We start from the raw sequence: 26,331 nt of genomic DNA, 5'->3' as shown, positions 1-26,331 counted from the left end.
GCGTGGACCTTTAATTCCCACATCTCGCATAATACTCCAGTCAGCTGACTTGCGGACGCCATTTTGTCAGCCTTTTCCTCCATTGAGCCACTGCCAGCCAGGCGTCTGTGCGCACGCAGAAGCCTAGGACGCTCCGTCTCTCTCCGGCCTTCCATCAGCTTCGTCGTCCCTCCCACCCCCCCCCACCCCGCGGGGCTCACGGCAACAACCCCGGCATCAGCCGCAGCAACCCCCGGGTGGATGAGACACCGTCTCCGGGCTCGGTCAAAACCCACCGGTACCAGTGACACCGCCGTCAAGCAGCGAGCATGGCTTTGAAGATTGTCAAAGGGAGCATCGATCGGATGTTCGACAAAAACCTTCAGGATTTAGTACGTGGCATCAGGAACCACAAGGATGACGAGGTAACCGAAATTAAACAAAATAAACGTCCCCCGTGTTTCATTTCTCACGTCATTCACCTTCTCCTGCGTGCACGACCGTTATGTTTGGCGACTCGTGTCAGCTGAATTAGCATGAAGGCAGCCTGGCTAAAATGCTAGCGTCACCGCTAACTGTCATATTAGCTGCTTAGCTCGCCTCAGTCACCAAACAAGACCTTCTGCTAGCTGAATAATTGCTGCATGATTTTGAATATTTAGCAACCCGTGACTTTCACCCCCAGGGAGTTTTTTTTTTGTGATTGAATTACAAAATAAACACCAAAAAAACAACGTAAAGGCTTAATGACTAGCCTTAAAGTTAGCTCGAGGAAGGATAATTGTGGTGACTCAATCATGGGTCTAAACTAATTTAGCATTCGGATGCTGTTTTGTTTTGGACTAATACTGACTATATTTACCTGTCGCCGTTCGTAATTTGTAGTATGTAGCGCAAGAGTCGTTTAAATGTCTGACTGTGTGGACGAAAAGGACCATAAATCAGTGTTTTACAACCTTTAATTGGGCCAAGGCACATAGTTTACATTGGAAAAAGTCTCACTGCACATGGACACCACCCAATCAAACACATCACAAAAAGTGGATATCGTTCCCATGCTAAATTTAATGGCCTATATCATCTTTTAACATTCTATATTTTGTTGACTTAATCAGCTCTTCAGGATGCTGCCAACAACCTCTGCTAAAATTTCTTACATCCTCAGATGAACAGATCATGTAAAATTATCATGATTAATTATTAATGAATATAATATCTTTAGTATTTGTTTTAGTGGCACTAATCAAAAGATCGAGCCCTCTATCGTTTATATCGTTATTTTGATGCATGGGTTTTGTTTTAGTTCTGCCCCTATGCTAATATAGCGTCCGAGGCGGCAACACACCAACTCACGCTTAACCCAACTGTTACATTAGTGTAACTAACAGTGTATGAAAAATGAAGGAAGGATTAATATCATTGCAGTAACGCTACTACATCATCCGCAAATACCCGTTTACGGCACTAGCAAAGGAGTGTGGATGTATGACATCACAATGTACACGTTCCTTAAAATCTGATTATACTACAATATATTTTGATTTTGGTATTTTTACTCTGAGTATTCGTGTTTTGTTTTCTTTTCATCTATCATTTATCCATGATTTTTTTTTTTAATATACAAAATGTGTTGCTGGATTGGGATATAAAACCCTCTTTTGTTTTATCATAATGTAATGATGTAGATAATTACAATGCCTGCCCATATATATATTTTTGTTAGCCTAACAGCAGCATAATTGCTGAAATCAACTTTGACTCTTTTTGGGGAAAACGCGGGGTTGGAAAATACACAAATTCAACACACAATAAGTATCCAGTTGCCTCGTTTCAGCCTTTGCAGATTATCACGAGCTGTATGACTAAGAATCTACACAGACGTAAGAAAAATAATTTTGAGGTGGTTTATTAATATTGTGACGCTAAGTTAAAAACTACTTTAGCTAACGATTTTTATTTCATTTCCTCACCCATTAAAAATCCGTAGGGCAATTGACGAAGGAATCGATAAGCAGTATCGATAATGGCAACTAAATGTCAAAATTTCTTGCCAATTTCCATCCGTACTGGCGTTGACAAGTTTATCTCACATTTGCCGGTCATATATGCTGCGTTTGACCTTCCCAACTTCGGCTCCCTACAAGCTCGCATCCAAGGTTGTGTACACACTCAGCCAGCTGCGGGTCGGGTGTGAAATTCGGAGTATTTTCAGAATCTCACACTTTTCACACGAGCAGGTCGAAAGCGTCCTCGTTTGTCTGAAGAGAAGCGACTGTCTTTGCTGTATTGTGTCGGCTCACCGGCGCTTGACTTGGCTGCTGCTCGTCTTAGGTTATATATTATTTTTTTTTTTTTTTTGTCAATGGTAACCCAACCTGGCAGCCCCAGATAAGGTGATGGTTGCCCAGCCAACAGGGAACAGATTGTTAAATTATTCATGTTTGCATATATGTGTGAAGGCATCTCAAAGTTCCTCATATTTGTAGGGCACAGGTGTCAAACTCCGGTCCTCTGGGGCCACTACCGGACATGTTTTAGATGTTTAATCAGGATCGTGATGATCATTTGAATCGGGTGCGTTGGAGCGGAAGAGGGGGAAACATCTAAAACATGCAGGATAGTGGCGCCGGAGGATCGGGGTTTGACACCTGTTTAGTTGGGGAACCTTCAAAAATCAACAATCCATTCCAGGAAGCATTTTTTCTTTTCCAACAAATAACATATTTTGATGTAAAAACTCTCAGTTTCTGCTTTGATTCCAGTTCCCTGGAGCTGTTTTGTGTATAGATGTCGCAAAATCACGTGACGTTTCCGTCTCGGTCGTGTACGTTCGCACGGCTGTTGCGGCTTCCCCACACTCATATAATTACACAACGTCAGCAACTGACAGAATGTGGGGGTACTCCGCCTTTTGAGGTAGCATCAAAAGGTAGGACAAGGCTTGTCAACCCTTTCCTGTGTAAAAAATCATTTTACAGGTCAAGTGAAATATCGCACTTGACTGGGATTCAATGCGCTGCTCCGCTCCACGGCCTTAGATAAACAATCTGATTTGCGTCACAATAAATCAGTTGTAATGATCATTTTTTGCTTTGTTTATTCATTTCTTTCTTGCGATTTTGAAACTTGAAAAAAAAAAAAAAAAAGTCATTCTACTTGGCAGTTCTACACATTCTACAAATGTGACATCCACTGTGTCCACGTCAGCTATTTGTCAACTATTTCGCCTATTTCAATTGGTTCTGAATTGAGCATTATGGCGCTGGGTGACGTGGACGCATGGTGTGGGTCTGCTGATGTTTTTTTTTTTTTTTGTGTGTGTGTGTATGTTGAAACCACACACTCTCATATACACACATCGCCTTGTCACTGTGCTGTCTCATGACTGCACACACATGACCAGCACCCACTCTCACTCTCTTCGGAGCTTTAAGTGTTTGTTATTGGTTGCTCTCGCTTGGGCTTCTACCACCGTCCGCAGATGGAATGTTGGGCCAGTGGTGTCATTTTTTTATTATTTTTATTTTTTTGGCCGTATTTCAGCGAATACGGGGGAGCCGCTGAATAGGCTATTAGCTGTAATTACTGCTTCAGCTGAGGCGATCATGTATTTTGGTTGTGGTGAAGTAGTGTAGGAGTCGTCCTAAAAGCACATTTGTCATCCAGGCAATTTCAAGTTTTTCGTACAAACACATTATCGTGTACGTGGCTACCATTTAAAAGTTTGGGAGTTGCTTACAAATGTCCTTATGTTTTATTTAATTTTTCTTTACCATGTCAACAAAGTCTCCATGGTATGTTTTGATTAATTTAACGTTTTCCAACAAAGTGACTCCAAAAGTTTTGAAACTTTGGATATCCTCACAGGGAAGTGGCCGCTTTTCTTCAAGTGTCACAGAGTGTCATCAGCAGATTGATACAGAGAGACTGGAAGAGTCACAGAAAGGCATAGAAATGTCCGTCCTTGGAAGTGTATTGGTTGATTCAATGCCGCTCAGATCCCTGTTTAAAAATGTTTTTTTTTTGCTTATAATTAAGGCCGGAACTAATGATTATTTTGATGATCGTTAGTTTGCGGATTTTTTTGTTGATTTATCGATGAATCCGATTAAACAAAAACAAGTTTTGAGTTTTATCCTTAAACAGGGCATTATTTCAAATTGACATTGAAATTGTGACATTTTTGAGCATTTGTGTAATTGTAAAGTTAAAAAAAAAAGCTGTTTAAACAATTTATCGATTCATTTGATAACCGATTAGTTGCCGATTAATCAGTTCATCGCAGCACCTCTATGTCATCATTGTTCTTATTAGAGGGGGAAAAAAAACAATATAAATGTGGAAATGCTTGCTGTTTTTTGGACATTGACTTCGAGTAACATACAGGCATGGGCCATTATCAAATTCTAATGCCGTGTTAACCGAGAGAAAAAAAATATTACGGTTTCAGCTGGGTGACCATATTTTGATTTCCCAAAAAAGTGGACACTGGGCCCGACCTCGAGCTATTAAAATGATACTCAAAAAGCACTCCGCCCCTCATCAAAACTATATCAGATCAAACACATGATAAATATTTTATTGATGTTTCACTATTTATGGAAACATGATCGTCGTTAAAAATGTATTAACAACCAAATAAAACCGTCTCTCCAATAAATGCCTTATCTTATGAAACACCCGGTGCTCTTTGCAGTTGCATTTTCTATTGCAAATATCAAAGAGGGGTAAACATTTCCGATTGTCCGCCGTGGCCGTTTCCCGAGTGGATCGTGGATCAGGAAGGGAGACAAATAAATCTTAACACACCACACAATCAGTAATGGGGGTAAAAAAAAAAAAAAAACAAGCTCAAATTAGGTCCAGTTTTCTGCGTATGTTATGTGTACCTGACATTAGCTGGAAAATGCGGCATTCAAATTGTGGTCTGCTTTGCTCTTGTTGCCCTTGTGGCATATACTGTATCATTCTGCCTAATGTGATCTGGTGTCTGCCTGTTTTTTTTTTTTTGTTTTTTTTTTTCTGCCCTCAGGCCAAGTACATCTCCACTTGCATTGACGAGATCAAACAGGAGCTCAAGCAGGACAACATCGCCGTCAAAGCCAATGCCGTGTGCAAGCTCACCTACGTAAGTGCTCTCGGATGAATCTTCACGACCGCGGGTAGGAAGCGCTGGAGTAGATTTCACAGCTGTCGTTTACTTGAGAACGCATTTTTCGGACAACCTTTTCCATTTACTCGACCGCCACAGTCGAGCTCATTATTTATGAATTGATTTGAGGTCACAGCTGTTAATCCGTTTGAGTGGAAGCACTAGCAATATTTCCTTAGAAAAAAAAAAAAAATCAATTGATTTGTTATAGAACCAAGGATTCACTAGGTTCCATTTTTATTTGCGCTTTTTTTTTTTTTTTTTTTTTTTTTACACATCACTGAAGATGTGGAGACCCTGAAGATCTAGATTTGATTTATTTCCTCAGTATTACAATTGCGATTTAAAAAAAGCGCATTTTATTTTGCGACGTCAGTATATGCGCTTCTGTTAAATCCCGGAAGCAGAAATGGGCGGAGGGATCTTTTGTCGACACACCGATCGCCGCGGCTTCGTTTACTTCAACTTACGGTGTATTTGGTCAATCCCCGCGTGTCGGAATCATTTGTTGCCATCCAAAGACGAAAGAAATGTTGTCCGCGTAAACGTAGCCCCTCCCCTTGTGCGTAACAGCTTCAGATGCTGGGCTATGACGTCAGCTGGGCCGCGTTCAACATTGTGGAAGTCATGAGCTCCTCCAAGTTCACTTACAAGGTAAAACAAACGGCGTTGCGCCGACGGGGCGGCGAAAATGCGGCAGCGCGATGGGTAATTGTTGTTGGGCTCCCTCGCAGAGGATCGGCTACCTGGCGGCCTCGCAGTGCTTTCACGAGAGCACCGATGTCATCATGCTGACCACCAATCAGATCCGAAAGGTAAGCTGCTTCCGTTGATGCGCTTTAAATAGATAAGATGAGCAAAATATGAGCGTTTAAGTATAAACTGTTGCGCACCATCAAAGAAATGCGAGGCACCAAACTCTCGCCGCTTTTGCAAGCATGCAGAAATGTTACTTTGATGTGATGTGTCACTATCTTCGTACCGGCCCAAAGCTAAGGTAGGGAGAGTCATTGGTAAAAGCGCAAGTCAACCTAAACATTTTTTTTTTCTTCAAGAATATGTTCTATGCAGGCCCACTACTTGAAAAACAGCATTCTGATTAATGTTGCCTTTGTGGAATGTGAGTTAAGCAGCAAAATCCACCCGTTTTTAGCCGTCTCAGGGGGCGGCCATTTTGTCGTTTCTGTCGACTGAAAATGACATCACAACTGCTCAGGGCTCGGGTAACGACCAATCACGGCTCAGTTTTATAAAACAGGCGAGCTGTGATTGGTCGTTACCTGAGCCCTGGGTAGTTGTGATGTCATTTTCAGTCGACAGAATTGACAAAATGGCCGCCCCCTGAGATGACTAAAAACGGGCGGATTAACTCTTACTCCACAAACGCAATATTTATCAGAATGCCTTGTTTCAACTAGTGGGCCTGCATAGAACATATTCTTGAAAAAAAAAATAAAAAAATGTTTGAGTTGGCTTCCGCTTGAAGTATTTTTGTTTTATTGGTGTGCTGGTCCCCTTATGTCGGTGTGCACTTCATTAAAACGATATAGTGGGATAATCAATTTTAAATGAGTTTGCAGACTCTCACGTTGCATCTCACAGATCTCAGATTTGAGAACCACTGACCAACAGTATGGTTCTCGGCCATGCAGGATCTCAGCAGTCCCAACCAGTACGACACAGGCGTCGCCCTCACAGGCCTGTCTTGCTTCGTCACCCCCGACCTGGCTCGGGACCTGGCCAACGACATCATGACACTGGTGAGACACAAATTCACTATGTTTTTTTTTTTTTTTGGTCCCTCCCCCCCATTCTGCACTGTCGTACTTTTCAGCACTCTTTCATTCGCTCGTGTAAGGTGAAGCTGCTCTCTGCCGATCGGTCGGGAATTGTCGCTTGCATTTTACAATTGAAGATATAAGATGGTCTAAAATGAGGTTCAGTATTACTGCAATTTAGCGCAACATTTTTTGTCGTGGTTTTATTTCCATTGTGCAAGGTGGCAGTTATTATAATTAACCGGCACGGATCAGTCATACTGTTTGTGCTCGTCTGTGTTGTATTCATCTTGTGAAAATGTCATACCTTGATACACCATTTCCTTATCTCCATCTATCTGTGTGTCTTTTTCCATTTTGTCGTCCTTTCCTCCGCTCCAGATGTCTCACACCAAACCCTACATCAGGAAGAAAGCAGTGCTGATCATGTACAAGGTGTTTCTCAAGTACCCAGAATCCCTCCGTCCTGCTTTCCCCAGGCTCAAGGAGAAACTTGAAGACCCAGATCCAGGTACCGCCTTATTTTAGGTTCTTGCGTCGTCATGAAGAATCAAAAAAAAATAAATAAATAAATAAATAAAATGTCACGACATAGTGTTAACTCTTCTTGTGCGGTGTCCATAACGCCGATTAAAGGATGCTTGCAGTAAGCCTGACGTGCGCTTGTCCCTCCCCTTCTAGGCGTGCAGTCGGCCGCGGTCAACGTGATCTGTGAGCTGGCCCGCAGGAATCCCAAAAACTACCTGTCACTGGCACCACTCTTCTTCAAGCTCATGACCTCCTCCACTAACAACTGGGTTCTTATTAAGATTATTAAATTGGTGAGTCAACAGGAATCATATTATCGAATCGACTAATCGAGTTCTAGAATCGATTAATTGATTTGGCGCAATTAATCGATTTTAAATCGATTTTCGATTAATCGTTACACCCGTACTGTTAATCGAATTAACATTAGACATGCTTCCTTATCCATGTTGCTTTGGGCAAAACAGTTAGGCTATTTTTAGATTTGGGTTAAAAAAAAAAAAAAAAAAATATATATATATATATATATATATATATATATATATATATATATATATATATATATACAATTTTTAGATTTAGGTTAAAAAAAAAAAAATATATATATATATATACAATTTTGAATATGTAAAATAGTTGATTATAATAACAAGAATTCATTCTCCTTTTAGTACCGTTTCAATCAGGAAATCAATTATTGATTAAAGTAAATAAATGTACATGTAAAGTTGGTTTTGCATCTACGCGTGCGTCCATCTGTGGAATTAGTTCTTTTCAATTACTCCATTAACCAATTGTTTTATATGTCCGAATAAACAAATCCAATAAACGCATTTGCATTAACTAAGAATTTATACACTGTTAAAAAACAAAATGGCAATATTTATTTACAGGAAAAAAAAAAAAACGCTAAAGGAATGCAGTAAATATTATAGGACTGGTGATAAATGCCTCGAGAAAACTTGTGCTGTCAACTAGCGTCATTTAAAAAAAAAAAAAAAAAATGAAAAAAAAAATGACTTGTCACTTGAACAATGAGTTTCTTGGCTTTGCCTGTACATGTGACATTGGCTCTGTTTTCACAGTTTGGTGCGCTCACTCCTCTGGAGCCCCGCTTGGGAAAAAAGCTGATCGAACCTCTCACAAATCTAATTCACAGGTGAGATAAACAAAAATCCTCCCTCAATTGTGAAGCAGCCTAAGATGGTCACTCGCATATTTACAATCTGTGCTCCCTTTCCAATTTGCAGTACATCTGCCATGTCTTTGCTGTACGAGTGTGTCAACACAGTTATTGCAGGTCAGTACTTGTAATATATAAATCATACAGAGTGCACTTGGTTCATGACAGTCGCGACATACGAGGTTTCAAGGTTACAAACGGCGCAACATACATGGCACAATTTTTCATTTGTGCTTTAGAAGTGTTTTTTTTAATTATTTTTATTTTTTTAAATTCAAATTATGACTTTAGCACAGCGTTAGCAAAGGTTTGTGATAGTTTACGGCGCGTACAAATTTGGGTTACGCTGCCGTCATAGGCACGGACGGGTAACCTGCTGTAAACGGAGGAACCCGTGTACTCTAGTTAAATACTACAAGTCACATGCAGTTGTTTTTAAATGGGGAAAAAAAAAAAAGCCCATTATGCCTTCTTCCAAAAATCAAACGTCACCAAAAATCTGATCGCTGCTCTCTTCTGGTTTTCAGTGTTAATTTCCTTGTCGTCTGGGATGCCCAACCACAGTGCTAGTATCCAGGTACACTTCTTCACGCCATCGCTGCCTGCGCTCTCATGTGGTCCCGTTGCACTCCAGTTGATGCAAAGTGCATGTTTTCTTTACTGCCCCCCCCCCCCCCCCTTCCTCTGTCACAACAGTTTTTATCAACTCACATTTATCTATTCACCATTCAGTTCGTCCCGTTCAAGTCAGGTGTCGGTATATCATCGCGTCACACTTTTCTCTCTGTCTTCCAGCTCTGTGTCCAGAAACTGCGAATCCTGATTGAAGACTCTGACCAGAACTGTGAGCCTTCTATCAATGCCTGCAGTGTGTCATTTTCTCATTGTCTGCGTGTTTCCCACTCTTGGACCACAAGTCCAACTTCCCTTTTTTTTTAGAAGACTCCATAGATCCCCCCCCCCCCCGAATCTCATCTCGATAACTCGAACAATATATCCTTTTTTAAAATTTTTTTTTTTTTACAAAAAAAACCTGTAGGCTTTTTTGAGTTGAATCACATAAGCCCCCCCCCCCCCCCCAGAAAAGGGGCGTGTTTACAGTGGTCATAGCATAACATTGAGGATCCATTCGAGTTATCTGGACCGACCCTCACTAATAGATAGTTTTGTCTAGAGTAGACTGTCAACTAACAGCGTGGGTTGCACCGGTTGGTCCTCACTAACCACCGAGTTGTCTTCAAAAAGAACCTCTCGTTGTTGACACTCACCGGTCTTAACGTCGGTCGACCGTGTCATTGTTTACGCCGCCCATTTGTTGCTTCTAGTACCATATTTCCTCAAATGCACGTCCTGTAATTAGCGCCAGGATGCGTCCTGCAGTGAGGACAAATCAATGACTCAGGCAGATTCGCGCCCACAGTTAACCGCTGAGTGTGTTTTGAACTCGCTTGCTAACCAAGACTGAAGGCTCTAGTTGACCGGCCCCGGGTGTACCCCACCTCGCCCAAACTCGACTGGGACAGGCTCGAGCTCACCCGTAATCGTAATGAGGACAAGACCTATAGAAAATGGATGGACGTCCCATTTTAATATTGTTCCAGCAATACGTTTTTTTTATTTTTATTAAGACCTCCCCACATGACTCATCCCACCCCATCTGTGGCCACTATTGGAAATATGGTACGTCAGAAAACTCATTTCAGAGGGTGTAACTACTCCAAATATCCAGTCGGTTCAGCCCAGAACGCCCTGGTGTGACTAGAGTAGATTGTGAACCTGTACTTGAAGGTGTTGTTTATCTGTGCCACTCAAATTACAGCGAAAAATTCACAGCGAAAAAGGAGATGAAAGCGTGACCTATTTCCACATTTAGAAGAATACCATCAACGGGAATAACCCCAGAAAGGCCACAAAGGCAACCGTTCTATTGAGCAGTCTCTGAGTTTCCCAAACGATCATTTTTTTACTTTGGAAAAAAATCTCACGGCAACACCGGCAAAGAAAATTGTCAGACCGCAGTATTCAGCGGTCCGAACCCCCGCCACCAAATCTGCAAATTAAGTGAGACCGCCCGCTAAAATGGGTTTGTAATTGCCTGTAGATGCCACAAGATGGCGGCAAAGCACTGAAAAGACCGTTCTTCAGTTTGGATTAAATTGTTTCGAAATAATAATCAGCAAAGCATCAACATATGCATCTAGAATGTACACACCAATGAACCCATGTTACATGAACGACTGTATTCAGCAGTTCAATTATTCAACACAAACACCTGAGGCTCATCAATGGTGTTAGCTAGCATGCTAGCCTAAATAACTCACTAGCACAAACGTGACATTGCATATGGGTGAACAAATGGGTTTGAATTTACTCACAAATGTACACTCAGTGTGAATATAAGTCGCTGGCATAGATTGATAAATAAAGATGTGTTTCGATTAGTGATGTCAAGCGATTCAAATGTTTCAACTAATTAATCGCACATTTTTTCATAATTGATCGCGATTAATCGCATTTTTCAACTACATTTTTTTTACGGAGCTTGCAACCGATATTTACTTGAGTAAAAACTTGGAATCAAAAAGTATATTTGGATTCCAAGACCGTTCGAATAGCTTTCTTTGATCCTTGACCACGATTCTTTTCCCGTAAAATACAACAGTTGAACTTTACACCAAAGACGTAAAACTATGTAGAAGTCCGTCTTGGCGACAGTGACTCTCTCAGAGGTCAGCTGCTACAGGGAGTAAATAAAACGGAGTTCGTTTTTTTTTTTTAGTGCGTTACGAAATTTTAATTCATCTCCATCGTTATCGCTTTAAATTTGACATCCCTAGTTTGGGTCGATTACGTGAAATTGAGTATTTGTGGCAAAGTTGTGCCTCCCCTCTCTTTGAACAAATCACACCGAGCGTTTCATCACCGCTGCTGTCGTCATCCTCTCTTTAACAGTCCGAAGTACTTTCGAAGTGGTCGGCGTCTCAAGCAGCCGCACGGAAGGCCGCGCTCATCACGGCTGTAATGTATTCACTGCAGCCAAATCCCCCGCCGCTCTTACCGATTAGAATGTGAGAGGCTTTTGCCCTCTGATAGCAATTTTTGTGACTCGGCAGGTTTCGCACGTTTTGTCCTGTGCTGTGTGTGTGTGTGTGTCTTTTCCATTGCTCTTTGTGTTTTATTGACTTTTACCTTTGTGATATTTACATATAACGTGGATGAACACAGCTACGGCTAACTGTATTACCAGTAGAATAGATGAATGCAGTGTGAGCGTTCCAATAACACAGGCATTGGTAGTGGTACATTTCTTAACAACGGCGTCGTAGTGTTCTGTCGACTCAGCAAGTGTGTGTGTGTGAATATGTTCCTTCAGTGAAGTATCTGGGCCTTTTGGCCATGTCCAAAATCCTGAAGACCCACCCTAAGTCGGTGCAGAGCCACAAGGACCTCATCCTGCAGTGTCTGGATGACAAGGATGAGTCCATCCGTCTCAGAGCTTTGGACCTACTCTACGGCATGGTATGTGCTCCTTTTCAATGTGTCGTTCAGGTTTAGTCGGAGGAATGGAATATGAGGATTAGCAAAAATTTGTGCTGAATAGATTATTCTATTCAGACCAACGAAAGAGGAAATCAACCGAAACACATTTTTTCCTTCAAGAATATGTTCTCCAGCAGGCCCACTAGTTGAAACAAGGCATTCTGATAAATATTCAGTTTCTGGGTGAATAAATCCACACGTTTTTAGCCATCTCAGAGGGCGGCCGTTTTGTCACTTTTGTCGACTGCTAATGACGTCACAACTGCTCAGGTAACGGCCAATCACGGCTCGGCTTCAGAAAACAGGTCAGCCGCGATTGGTCGTTACCGTGAGCAGTTGCGATGTCATTTGCAGTCTGAATTTTTTTGCCCCTCCGCTAACGCTAAGCTGTATTCCTCGGCAGGTCTCCAAAAAGAACTTGATGGAAATTGTGAAGAAACTGATGCTACATGTGGACAAAGCAGAGGGAACTACGTACAGGGATGAACTGCTCACCAAGATCATCGACATCTGTAGCCAAAGCAACTACCAGTACATCACCAACTTTGAGTGGTCGGTTTGCCTCCATGCAGTCGCCTGCCGACACTTTGTATTTTTGACCCGATTCTCAGCTGTGCGTGCTTTACAGGTACATCAGTATCCTTGTAGAGTTGACCCGATTGGAGGGCACGAGGCACGGTCACCTCATCGCCTCTCAGATGCTGGATGTTGCCATCCGGGTTAAGGCCATCCGAGTTTTCGCCGTGGCCCAGATGGCCACCCTGCTGGACAACGCTCACCTTTTGACCGGCAACATGCAGAGAAATGGCATCTGTGAAGTTTTGTACGCGGCAGCCTGGATCTGCGGCGAGTTCTCGGAGTATGTCGCTTTCTCTTTTGTCATCAGTTAACAATCATGTTTTTCAATTAATTTTTACAAATTTTTTTTTTTATTTTATTTTTTTTATTAACTCACTGCCAGACATTTTCAGACCCTCGTTTACCCTATTGTTTGAAGAAAAAAAAAAAACTGGAAAGAAAATATAAATCAATTCCTGGCATTGAATGGACTTTGAAAAGACGTGTAAATTCGTCAATGGCAGTGAATGAGTTAATGCATTATGTCTTTTTGTTCTCATAGAATTACAGTTGTATTTCTGGTGGTAGACCAATCAATACTTTTATGTGACCAATCGATAGTCTTACGTGACATTCGTAATGGAAACACTAACTTGACTCATCTCCTTTAGACACCTGGAGAACCCGTTGCAGACGCTAGAAGCCATGCTGCGGCCGAAGGTGGCCACTTTGCCGGGCCACATCCAGGCCGTGTACGTGCAGAACGCCGCCAAGCTGTTCGCCACCGTGCTGCAGAGTCAAAAGGACAACACGGATGGCACAACTGCGCAAGAAACCAGCCAGCTAATGATAGACCGCCTGCCGCTTTTTGTCCAGAGCGCCAACCTGGAAGTGCAGGAGAGGGTGAGATGACGCTAGAAATGCCTCTCAAATCGAGCGTCCTTCGTATGGCAACCTGTAGTCGACAATTCTGTTTTTTTTTGTTTTTTTTTAAATGCTTCTTCTATGCCAACTACACTCGACAGGCATCTTGCATCCTGCAGCTGGTGAAGTACATCCAGAAACTGCAGCAGAAGGAAGTCGAGGTAGCAGAGGAAGTGATTGCACTGTTTGCCGGAGAACTCAATCCTGTAGCCCCCAAGGCACAGAAGAAAGTGCCTGTCCCTGAGGGGTGAGTATCCCAGTAACACACAGAATAACAAAAAAAAATAGTAGTACTGTGAGGAAGGAGATTATTTATTCCCAAACACCAGCATGCTATTGAATTTAGTATGTTGCAATAACTGTGTTTTTTTTTTGTTTTGTTTTGTTTTTTTTTCACCACGTGGGACTGATTAGTCTGGACCTGGATGCCTGGATCAACGAGCCTCCATCTGAGAGCGAGTCTGAGGACGAGCAGCCCAAGGCTATGTTTACAAAGGAGGAGCCCAAACATTCCCGGCCCAGACACACAGAGGTGGACGAGAAGGAGCTGGCGAGGGTGCGACCATCGATTATTCAATAAGTGGCTCCGTTTTATAGACCAGCGTAATAAAATAACCAGAGCTGGGCACTTGACCCTTTTTTGCCCGTCCGGCCGCGAACCCCCGGCCATATTCATAAACATTGTCAAAAAAAAAAAAAAACGTGCATGGCGCCCCCGCGGGAGAGATGCTAACGGAAGAGATGGTAACGGAAGAGGTTTATTTAAAGACAATTAGCTGGCTAACTATTCAAACCCGCTGTGGACACGCCGGCTTCAAACGCACCACTTACTCACGTACTTACCCAGCTGCGTGTACATACTTCCATTGCGAGCCCTGGGGTTGGTTTTGTCGTATTGTATTATTTGGGTCCAACAGACGACAAGTCTGCACGCATTCAACAAGTTACTTATTTTCCACACTTCCCCTCCTACACACTTCCCGGCCTTCAAAATAAAAGCATGCCAGCAAACCACTACACAGCAGTTTTGCTACGGCGTATTTTTGGAAGTAGGAAAGTGCATGATGTGCCAGTGTCATACTTGAGTATGCGCGCAGCTTGATTTTCCTCCTGGACACAATTTGTTTTGAAAGAAGCCGAAAAAGAAGCCTTTCACCGAGTAGGCCGAGATGAAATATGGCCGCCTCGCGAGCACGTCACGTGCATCGCATGAGGGCCGATTAGTGGGCCGGACTCAAATCCACTTCCGGCCATGCTTAGTCCAGCTATTTTTTCAAAAATTTGTCACCCCCCCCACCAATCCGCCCCGAAAATGGACATCCAGGGACAGGACTGCCCAGCTCTGTAAATAACTAAAGTACACGTGTCTATTTCTTTTGTTACCTACAGAGAAGAGAAGCCAGGAAGCAAGAGCAAGCCAACAACCCCTTTTACATCAAGGCCTCGCCTTCCTCTCAGAAGGTCTTTTTTTCTTTTTGTTGGTCGTCACTTCGTTGCTTCAATATCATTGTGCCAGTGGACTTATTAGACACGTGTATGTCTCCAAGTAGATTAAGATTGATAGGCGTCACCAAATTGTCATTTTCCTTCCAGGTGTACCAGGACAACCCTGGAGTGGAGCACATCCCAGTCGTTCAGATTGATCTGAGTGTGCCTCTCAAAGTACCAGGTAGGGTTTTCTTTTTCTTCATCAAAATAAACACTCCTGAAATGCCGTGGTGCCTTGAGATGCAACTTGAATTTGTTCCACGACCATGCTCATAACGTTTCTACACTCTCATTTGCTGACTCCCACGTCACTCACCGAGCCAGGCCGCACCTTTGACTCATTCAATCCCAAAGACATATTTGTCCTAAATTTAAACCCTGGCGAATTAACCAAAAAAAAAAGTTTAAAAATAAATGAATTGTCCGGACATACAAATTCGAATTAATCGATTGATGGTCAGAAGCTTAATATAATATTTAAAGGAATCCTTTTTTTTTTTTTCCTCCCCACGTAAATCCCCCTCCCCTCCCTCAGGCCTGCCCATGTCCGACCAGTACGTGAAGCTGGAGGAGGAGCGCCGGCAGAAGGAGAGAGCTGACAAAAAGAAGGAGAAGAAGAAAAAGAAGGAGAAGCGCAGCGGACGGGGGAAGAAACACAACTCTGGTCCGGAGAGCGAGGAGGACATCACGCCGGCGCACATGGTCGACATCGTCACCGAGGAGATGCCAGAGGTGACGATGTCGCCATTTCATCTTTTCTCATTGATATTTCTTCATGTTTGGATGTTTTTGGAAAACAAGAAAAAAGATTTTTAGCATTTCTATTATTGCTATCGTAAATGGTAAGTACAAAATGGCTTATGTAAGTCTGAGTATGGAAAGTAGATCCAAAATAATTTTTTTGTTTGTTTTTTCCTTGTCATTTTCATCGAAATTCTAAGACAATCCTGCCAATTGAATATCATCAAATGCTGTCTCGTGGCCTTTTCTCGTGTAGAGTTGTGCAGTTTGAGCAAGACAACCTATGCACAATATTTGAGGCTTGGAAGCACATACCTTGGGTCAAAAGTTTCCAACTTGCTTCTAAATGACTTTTTTAGCAACGTGTAAATGGAAACCATGTCTTGGGGGGAAATGTTTGGTGCGATTTACTTCTCTATTGCCTTCCACTGGGCTCTTTTCTTCAATGCAACAATGTAAAAAACAATTCGATTCATTTCGTCTGTTTCTTTGCCGTAAATAGAGCGATTAGGCGCTTTTTTTTTTTTTTTGACAAATAGCTGCTCGTGGGATCGGAGAAAGGGAAAAAAAAAAAAAAAAGCGACCAAATCACTATATTTAGGGGATCCCCAGTACGTTTTGTCTGCAACGCGCATCATTTCTAAGACAAAAGAGTTTAAAAATGATCAGTCATCAAGTGAATCCTCTTCGTCCTGATTGGTCTGCCTTCAGAATGCCTTACCGAGTGATGAGGATGACAAAGATCCCAATGACCCTCACAAAGCGCTGGACATCGACCTGGACAAGTGAGTCGCCGCTGTCTCCGGCTTTGCCCAATCCAAAGATGGCTAAACTGAAATCATTTCTTCAATTGAATATGAATGTGTTGTAAGAAATCCATTTTGGGCTTCCTGGCCACGGCATCGCTGCCGATGTGACGTGGCCTTTCCGCCCCTCCCTCCTCACCTTGACTCTCATGGCCTTTTGCTTCCTCTCTTCTATGCATACTCACACCCCACTACTGCCCACTTTGTGCGGGCAGCTTGGTGGAAATGGCTGGGCGCAGGTGAGTAGCACCTCAGCCATGTGACCCGCCGCTCCGATCCTTCCTCCCTTTTGCTCGCTCTCGAATTAGCTGCCTCGCTAACATAGCTTTTCTTCACTGATTCTTCACGCGATTTTTATTTATTTATTTTTTTTTTTTACTTTTCTATATGGACTGAATGTAACATTTGACCTGGCATAACGTTCAGCGTGCCCTTCTCAAGCCTGGCAAAATCAGCGTCATTCCTTCAATGACTTCTGTGACCTTCCCACAAAAAAAAAAAAATTCTAGAAAATGCCCTTTTTAAAAGAGGAATACTGCGCGTCAAAACGCTAACTGGATGCTGCTGATGTTGTCGGGCTTTGGTTTTGCTTTTAACTGCATCTGAAATAATCTGCCTGATTGCGCCTGTAGGAAAGCGCCCTAGTTTTGCGGATACCTCTCAATAGATTATGAACGCCGCCAAAATCTCACTAGTCGGTCCATGAGTTAGCTTGGTGGAGAGCACATGTGCATGCGCATATTCAATAGTGGCAGCTCGGGCTTAGGGCCATCTTCAATGCTATTTGAGCGTACAGAAAAATCCAATTCTGATACATATGAAATGATTCAAACACGCAAACCTAGGCCGGAATCGTTAGAACTATGTCTACTAAATATGGCCTTTACGCTCACGGATTGCGTTTTAGTACTCGTACAACACCAACCGAAGATTATCACGTTTTGCCCGTATTGTTATGCCCAGGCCTCTTGCCGACAGCGAGAAGCTACCAGTCAGGTCTCACCGTCCGACAGAAGTTCAAAAAAGCCCAGACGGAGATGCGGAAAGCACCTCGCAGGAAGCCAAGAAGAGGAGCAGCAAAGAGAAGAAGGAGAAGAAGAAGGATAAAGACAGGGACAGGAAGGTGAGGTTGGCAAAATGTCCCATTCTTGCAAACAAGTTAAGCGCACCAAGTGTGTGATGAGCTCACGTTTGAAATTCTTCAGTGATCTTTCATTTCCTTTTGGCAGAAGAGCAAAGAAGAGGGGAAGAAGAAAAAACACAAACATGACGAAAAGGGGGTGGATCTTCTGGGGAATCAGTCAGATGAGCCCGTCGTCCAATCAGAAGGACCCAGTGAGTTGGTGGCTCCTCCCACCTCCACTACTGCCGAGGTACGACATTTTGGGGAAGCGGTGTGTTTCTTTTACGTTTTCTCGGGTCTCTTAAAAGGCTCTCGATACATCTAAGCTGTTATTTTTGAAATTGGAGTGATTATTTAATGCCGCGTCAAATTTCAGCCCGCTCAGAAAATCAAGAGTGTAGTTTCCTTTTGAGTGCTCGAATCAACAAGTGATTGTTTATGCAAGAAAAAGAATAGTGCACCTTTGTATCCAGCGTGTTGATGAATCGTAGTAAGCTAGTGCGTTTGGCCCCTCCCCCATCTCACCTCCTCGCCCTCCTCTCCCTCCCTTGCTCTTCTAGGGTTCAGATCTGGATTTCTGGCTCTCAAACGCTCCAGTGCCCTCTAACGCCCAGGTTGAGTCTTCCCACAACACCCCTCCCCCCACCCCATCACTTTGTTGTAATTGTCCACCCTTCTCATAACTCTGCCATTATTTGTCTTTTTTTTTTTTTTCTCTCAATACAAGTCCTCTCCTCATCCACATGTCGGCTTCCTCTCTCTCTTTCACAGGTTGCGCAACACATTCCCCTCTCATTTACCAGCCTTCCTGTTTATGAGCATGACTGACTGTATTGTACGTTGTAGTGTGCCTCTTCCACCGTTTCCTTTTTGCTCCGTGAAAGTGGTTCTTCACATGTTGGTGGATGTTGTCATGGTTACTTCGTGACAGTGATAAGAGCGCGGCTGTCATCTTTTAAAAGGTCCACAGGAATGTGGCCTGGGGTCAGTTCCTTTGTTTCCTGAAGCCGCTGCGTCATTGCACTCGTTTTCATCTTTTTCGTGGGCCACTCATGTAACATAATAATTCATGCAGCGTGTTTTTTGTAATACTGTTGCCAGCGGTTCCTTTAAAAAGTCTTGGAGTCCCTTAAAAAAAAAAAATCAAGCTCTTCTACCTTCTCTCCGTTACGTGCACGCACTCAGGCCTGACAACAAGGCGCTCTAAAGCAGCCACTCCAATCTACATCTGAAGGAAATATGCGTTTTATTTTAAGGCAGTCACATGTAGTCAGACTTGAGGTAGTAACTGCTCACCTCTCGAGTGCATGCCTTCAAAGTGTCCCCTTTAGGATTTTTATTTATTTTTTTTTAATAGGATTTTGTCTTGCAAAAATGACAACTAAACTCGAGGTGCACATGTTCACACAATTACTCTCGTCCACTTGGCCGTTCTTGCAGTTGCATCTCAAAACTCATTGTGGCTGATCCCTTTTTCTTTGTTTTGAATGAACTCACTAACTTTACTTCTGTTGACACAGAAATTGGTCAGCGGCGCGGTATGTTGTGTGCGTCTTGCGAATTGATGTTTGTGTGTTTTACAGGAAGCAGGAACAGTAGCAGCAGAAGCAGCCTCCGCGCCAGAGGCAGCATCTGGCACGGCGGCAAACTCTGATCCCGACGAGACCAAGGACGCAGAGACGGAGGAGTCTGTGAGTCACCGCCTCCGATGTCACCGTTTCTCGGGAGAACCAAAAAAAAAAACAGAAGAGGTGATGCCTGCTGTCGTGGCCATTAATTTCTCTCTCTCTCTCTCTGGTGTCGTCCCAATGTTAAGAAGTCATCCAAACACAAGAAGAAGAAGCAGAAAAAGGAGAAGGAAGAGAAGGACAAGAAAAAGAAAAAGAAGCATCATCACCACCACCACAGTGATGGAGGTGGAGAGGGGACTGTGCAGAACGGCACAGTGGAGGAGGAAGAGCCTCTACCGGTCAGTGAGATCCTGTAATTCCCCTTCTGTCATATGAAAATCTGAAGATTATAGTCAACTTGTATACAATTCATTTGTAAAATGTTCCATTCATTTGAGCAATTGTTAATTTTCAATTTCATTTTATTACTATTTCGCAATATGGTTTGCCCCCGGACGTGCGGCCATGCATGAGTTAATTCTGACCAATCGGAAGCGGCCTTTCAGCGTCCGCCTAGCAACAAAAATGTTTTGTTGACACCCTGAGGGAACTTTTTGTTGGTTCATACATGGATTGATGTCGATTTCAATTAAACCTGGGGCTGTAGGGAAGGCGTTAAGGTAAGAAATGTACGTCATTTCCAACTGGAAAGTATTTTGCTGGTGTTTGAATCACAAATTTGAAAATCGATCATTTTCGCATAGTCGGTGCTTTTTTTTTTTTTTTTTTGGGGCTCCTGCTCAAAACGCGGTCGTGCGACTTGCAATCGGTTTAGGTTTATGTTAAGTTTAAAGCAAACAATATATAAAGAAAGTTTGTATATGTTCTTTAGCTCTAATTTGTACCTAATACGTTATTGAACTTATCAGGTTGGTCTGGAACGTATCCCCCCTGTGATTCACAGCTCACTGTAGTAATTATGATATTATTTGCTATTGGTTGATTTCGGCGCTATAGTGGAACTTGCATCTTCACAAACGTGCTTGTTGCATCGGCTGCGCAGCGATTGACAGATGATGTCTTAATCCTAACCCGGGCTGCTCTTTCATTTCAGCCCATGTCCAATTACTGCCTCCTCGCAGAGAACGCTTACATCAAGATGGTGAGTAATCAGGATTCGGGATGCTTCTGAAACGGGGTTAGACGTCGTGCCTCCAATGAGTGATCGAGCCTTTATGAGGCAGCTGCAGCTCTCTAAATAAGGCTCATTGTCAAATCTCCCTCTCTTTTAAGATGATGGAAGATGCCGATCAGGTACTCGTCAAAGTTCTGTGACGAGCAGAACCTTACTACAACTGCCGTGTCCTAGATGTGTTTCTTTGTTTTTCTTGCCTGCATCAATTGGCTTCCCCGTGCCACAGCGCTGCTTCCTCCTCGCAGATTCTTTCTGCCCTTGCTGCCTTGTTCTCGTATTGCTTTCGCGGAGAAAAAAAAAAAAAAAGCCTTGTGGTTGATGTTGTGTCCGACAAATTATACAGTGGAACCTCCAAGGTCGATCACAGTCTGGTACGGTTGACCTCAATGTAAGGGCTGAACGATCGTGATAAAGAATGTAGTTGTGATTTAAAAATGGGTTGCCACCAACTGAAAATATTTTTTTTCAGATTTTTTTTTTTTTGTGTGTGTGTGTGACACAGGCGTGTTTATCCATGAAAAACGCAGGAAAATATTTTAAGACATTACCAAGTTTGACTCGAAATTGCCCGTCTTTGGTGGTGTTTGACTTTTGAGGTTAAACTGTGTAACTTAATCCCCCCCCCCATGAAAAACGCAGGAAAATATTTTAAGACATTACCAAGTTTGACTCTAAATTGCCCGTCTTTGGAGGTGTTTGACTTTTGAGGTTAAACTGTGTAACTTAATCCCCCCCCCCATTGATAAGTCAAGAGGGAATCTCACGTGTTCAGCTTCCCTTTCTACTCAGGTGTATGACATCCAGGGGAACCTGCAAGATGGCAGCCAAGTGGTGGTGTCAGTCATCTTCGAGAACAAATGTGACAGCTTCCTGAAATCTATGGAGTTCAACGTGCTGGACTCGCTCAACTCCAAGCTGCAGAGGCCGGAGGGGGCGGGTGCGCACGACGGTCTCACCGTCCCCTTTCAGCTCCCGCCTGGTCAGTTGCTCTCTGCAATGCGCGCGCCAGGAATTTCCCGCTTATAATGCAGTCCGTGAGCTTTTATTGAGTCAACGAGCATGAAATGATTAAATGTTTTGAGACTTTTCCATAAGATGAAATGTTTTGTATAACTCACTCTTTGTTTATGTACATACATACATGTACTTTGCACTTAACTCATATATAAAATATTCATATTTATCATTGTGTTTGCGTAATGTGAGTTAAAGGTCAAATCCACTCATTTTTGTCCATCTCATGGGGCGGCCATTTTGTCACTTGCTGTCGACTGAAAATGACAGCACAGTTGCTCGGGTAACAACCGATCATGGCTCAGCTTCAGAAAACAGGTGAGCCGTGATTGGTCGTTACCTGAGCCCAGAGAAGAAACTGTGATGTCATTTTCAGTTGACAGAAGTGACAAAATGGCCGCCCCCCGAGATGACTATGTCCAAATAGTCTTTTTTTTTTTGTTTTTTTCTATTCTTTTTTTTTATCTGGTGGCTCTTTGAAGATGCAACGTGAATGGTACAACAAACATGCTGTTTTTTGGGGGGGTTTTCCCTAATAAACCGGTCTCTCGTATCGCAGGAGTGTCCAATGAAGCTCGCTTTGTGTTCACCGTGCAGAGCATCGTGATGCCACAGAAACTGAAGGGAACGCTCACTTTCATTGTCAAGGTTAGAAAACAAACAATATTGTTACATTGTAACACCTTGATAGGGGAAATTCATCAGCCAAACAGATCAAGGGATTGTAAAAGTTATTTTTTCCCCTTTTTTTTTTTTCAGAATGAAGACTCCTCAACTCATGAGAAACTGGACTTCAAACTGCACTTTACTTGTACCTCCTACTTAATCACCACTCCATGCTACAGGTGAGGACACATTACCATCTGTATATGGGCGCCATCATAATCACAATGTGTACATTTTTGTTGTTGTATGATTAGTTTGACAGTAAACATGAATGAATTTATTCAAACAACCTATTCACATATACATATATTTTCCGTACAAATAAAAATGTACGTACATATCAATTGTTGTGGCTGGCCCGAAGGCTTAGGGCGTTTCCTGAAACAAAATGTACTTTCTGCTCCACCTCTTCAAATGCTAAAAGCAAACTCATGTGTCTTTTAACGTTTTTTTGTTTTGTTTTGTGTTTGTTGCTTTGGCTAGCGACGCATTTGCAAAGCTGTTGGAATCCGGGGACCTGAAGGGCAGCTCAGTCAAACTAGAAGGTGTCAACATGCCCTTCCACCACCTTCTGGCCAGGATCTGCTTCCATCACCACTTCTCCGGTACACGCAGACACAACTTGATCCGTTTCAGTTGGTTGCATGTGAAAACATGCGTGGATATTACGATACGCTTTGTAGAACGCAACAGTCTAGCGTAACAGAACATAAAAATTTTTTTTTTTTAAATCCTCATTTCATATTTACGCTGTGGTTATAAGTTCACATTGCCCATCGTGGATGTAAACGTCAATTTTGGCTTTTAATAAGTAATCTACAGTTGCTTCGAAATATGAATATTGGTCAACGCATTGAGTAATGTCAAACCAAAAAAAAAAAAATATTCTGGCAAAAAAAAAAAAGAGACTTCCAGTCGCACTAAATCATGATCACTAACAAGAAGTTAATTGGACTTGGCCATGTCAACGGGTTAAAAAGCCCTAATGGACCATTTCTTGCATTTCTTGCCCATCAAGTGCCCTTGCATAATAGTGCAAATGATTCTCATATACTAATGTGTGCCAATTACTTTTTACCGTTTCTAATAATTTGTTGTTTCCAACTAGTTGTGGAGAGGGTGGATTCCTGTGCCTCCATGTATAGCAGGTCTATCCAGGGTCACCATGTTTGTCTGCTCGTCAAAACCGTGAGTGAATCACATTTTCCTGCTTAGCCCTTTGGTTCCTTCAAACATGCAACCTCGAAGGCACCATCCCAAAATTTGAATGGCCAAAAAAAAAAAAAAAAATCCCCCCCCCCCTCAGGATATTTTAAGGCCTAATTAAAAACAGGTGAGTGTTGACGAGCGACACTTTGCCCCCTCCTTGTCTCGCAGTCCGACCAGACGGTGTCCATCGACGCCAAATGTGACGAACCCGCGCTGCTTGGGAACTTGCTGGATGAGATCAAACAGACCTTCTCTCAGTGCTGATTGTGTCCCCGGGTAGCCCGACCTCCCTCACAAAAAACACACCATGATCACGCTAAAAACACTGCGGCCGCCGTCGCCCTATTTATTTATCCGCCCTCCTCCTCCTCTTCCTCGCCTTTGCTCTTCTGTCCGCTACATTCTTCAGCACACTCACTTGATGTCGTTTTACAGACTCGCTCCGTCTTCTCCCGCAACGCACTTTTCTTCTCGACTGAGCTCTTGGAGTCCCCCCCCCCACCCCCGACTTCCACCTCTTCCCCTCCGCTGTCCATCTGTGACAGTCCTGTGGCGTAATGTTGACAACTGGACTTTTGCTGTTGATGGTTGAATTGCGTTTTTACTGTTTTTGAACAATTTTGTCATTGATGTGTATTTTTTTTTTTTTTTTTTTTGGGTCTGAACGCCTGCTTGCGCCTTCTGTGTGTGTTTGCGCCCGCATGTAAACATCCGACTGCTGTTGGAACCAAGTGACTGTCTCTTTCTCAAAATGAAAAAGAGGGATTCGTACTCCCTACCCGGCCGGGTTTCTTGCCTGCAGTAGATCAGACGCTCAAGCCACTTGCACCACTCACAAAACGTTCAGGACATTGGACTTTCAGATTACATTTCTGGATGAAGCTAAAATGCACTATTACCTTTACTGAAGTGAATTTAATATGACTTTGTCTAAACTTCTTGTGAGTAGTGCTTGGTCACGCAGTTACCAGGCTTGGGATGTCCATCCGACTCAAAAGTGGTCTGGATGCTTAGTCTCCGTATTCACATCTGGTTCTGGCTCTTACGCCTGATAGGACGTCGGAAGCTGACACATTGGCTGGCTGACCAGTCCATATGGATCCCAAGGACGGGAAAATGCCGACTTAGATTCAAGAAGTTGACCGCTGAGCCCATTTTTAGATCCACGGCTAACCAGTCCATTACTGAGTTTTAAAGTCCAGTTCCAGTTGCGACCATCTACAGTTGAGTAATTAAAAGGTGTCCGGACTTTTTGTGGAAATGTCTCATATATTTTAGGTACAGTAATAAGGGCCAAACTCTTGACGCAAGTGTGAGTAATTGATGTACCCCCAAATTTGTCTTTATGAATCGTTAAAACTATAAAACCATAAACTATGATCCCCTAAAATGATATATATTTTCACACTCATTTTACGGCATTAGCATTAGAAGTGCACAAGTACCCTCCACCCTAACCCTCCATAACCTCCGCCAACAACCCAGGCTAAACTCGGCTCTTCCACCGCTAACTAACCACTCTAACGTTGGCTCCTCCCTGACATACGAAGATTCTCTCTCTCACTTCACTTCAACCTAGTTCATTGACACCAAGATGGCACCAGAGCCTGTCTAATAAAAAACTGGGGCTACATTTCTGTAAGATCAGTATTTGAATGTTCAAAATAGGTGTTTTGTTTTTGTTTTTTTTCTCAGCAAAGTACAGGCTCAAAATAACATTTACGAGTAGCAAGCCGCGAAAGAGCAAGGGAACGCTGCAGACAGGTTTGAGGTCCCTATGGTGGCCAAAAGAGACATCCATGATTCATCGCTAATACAATTTTACTAAGGTATCGCTACACAATGATCAGTATGGCACCACAGCCTGTGTCCTCACGTGCGCCTGCGTCGCTTTCCCATTTGCATCACGGCAGGCCAACACTCTTTCTGCCGAAGTAGCAAGCTCAAGACTAACCGTTACCATCTGTTATTTGTTTGTCCTCCATTACGCGAAAACGTTCCCTCACGAGTCTGACCACATGTGTGGTCAGCTGTAAATTGCAGGAATGTCTATAGAAAATGATAAATGTTTACCTGTTACAGACAATTACTTATCAGTGGAGTTTCTCCCTTAACGATTGTCACCTATTTCTGATCATTATATAATTGCATTACAATTTGTATATTGCATGATTTAGGAATGTACACTTTTTTTATTATCCTTTTTTTTTTTCTTCCATGGACATTTTCACCTGAATTGTCATTCCGTTTTGTCCTGTTGTTTTCTTTCTAGAGATTTTTATTAAGTATACTTGGACCATGGTGGATTTGTTTTTATGCATTCTAAGTTTTGGGGGGGAATAAATTCGATATAGTTGAATGATTTAAATTATGAAAACGCAGGTGGGAACGGGGGTGGTGTGAAATCGGAATACTGAGGACATTGGGGGCTCCCAGTTAAGAAGGGCAGCAGTGAGGGACTACCCGTCTTAATTCTCTCTCGGTTCGACCGTAGTGTTCTTTTTATAACTTTCTTGGCTCGTGACATTGAAATACCCGCCATGCCGCAGATTTCCAAAGGTACTGTCTTGTTTCTCCATACTCTCCAGCTGTACAATGTCATACGTTTCAAAAGGGGGATGTGAATGATCTTCATTCCCTGTAAAGATGACCCTACTTAAGTGAAAATAAAAAATATAAGATGCGACTGTGTATGCCTTTTATTTGTCAAAGCACTTATCAGAATTAGAAAAGGAAACGTTTAAAATACAGAACTGGTTTGCTTTGTTTGACGAGTAGTAGCAGAGTAAACTTCATCAGAATGGCCAGTTAAAATAATACCGTAATGTCAGTCTTAC

At 42.8% G+C, this 26,331-nt stretch overlaps 1 protein-coding gene across 5 annotated transcripts; it reads left to right on the top strand.

Annotated features, from left to right (window-relative positions):
* Positions 1–52: 52 nt before the first annotated feature.
* On the top strand, positions 53–26,180 carry ap3d1 (adaptor related protein complex 3 subunit delta 1). Of its 5 annotated transcripts, none has more exons than XM_086046700.1 (34): positions 54–404; positions 5,012–5,107; positions 5,705–5,785; positions 5,866–5,946; positions 6,784–6,891; positions 7,291–7,420; positions 7,591–7,730; positions 8,523–8,596; positions 8,688–8,737; positions 9,148–9,197; positions 9,416–9,464; positions 11,994–12,139; positions 12,564–12,712; positions 12,789–13,019; positions 13,390–13,621; positions 13,744–13,889; positions 14,057–14,198; positions 15,032–15,103; positions 15,236–15,311; positions 15,666–15,862; positions 16,583–16,656; positions 16,893–16,916; positions 17,641–17,800; positions 17,910–18,050; positions 18,361–18,414; positions 19,384–19,491; positions 19,617–19,769; positions 20,525–20,572; positions 21,395–21,584; positions 22,179–22,267; positions 22,379–22,464; positions 22,769–22,890; positions 23,394–23,473; positions 23,663–26,180. In XM_086046700.1, the coding sequence occupies exons 1-34, from the start codon at positions 309–311 to the stop codon at positions 23,756–23,758; spliced, it is 3,771 nt and encodes a 1,256-aa protein (XP_085902826.1). In that variant the 5' UTR covers positions 54–308; the 3' UTR covers positions 23,759–26,180. The 5 variants fall into 5 exon arrangements, with proteins under 5 accessions (XP_085902831.1, XP_085902826.1, XP_085902825.1 ...); XM_086046699.1 differs by having other exon boundaries at positions 56–404; positions 17,907–18,050; XM_086046701.1 differs by lacking the exon at positions 16,893–16,916 and having other exon boundaries at positions 57–404; positions 17,907–18,050.
* The last annotated feature ends 151 nt before the right edge of the window (positions 26,181–26,331 follow it).

The sequence above is a fragment of the Filicampus tigris genome, chromosome 12 (genome assembly GCF_054856515.1).
Source record: "Filicampus tigris isolate MCC_2025a chromosome 12, RoL_Ftig_1.0, whole genome shotgun sequence".
In the NCBI taxonomy this organism is placed as follows: domain Eukaryota; kingdom Metazoa; phylum Chordata; class Actinopteri; order Syngnathiformes; family Syngnathidae; genus Filicampus; species Filicampus tigris.
This window is presented reverse-complemented; position numbering and strand designations above follow the sequence as displayed.

Bases quoted from the DNA above. Each gene is read 5' to 3' on its own strand.
- ap3d1 (XM_086046699.1), top strand. From the start codon at position 309: ATGGCTTTGAAGATTGTCAAAGGGAGCATCGATCGGATGTTCGACAAA. The intron at 18,051-18,360 runs GTACGACATTTT...TTGCTCTTCTAG, and splicing joins CCACCTCCACTACTGCCGAG to GGTTCAGATCTGGATTTCTG. The intron at 19,492-19,616 runs GTGAGTCACCGC...CCCAATGTTAAG, and splicing joins ACGCAGAGACGGAGGAGTCT to AAGTCATCCAAACACAAGAA.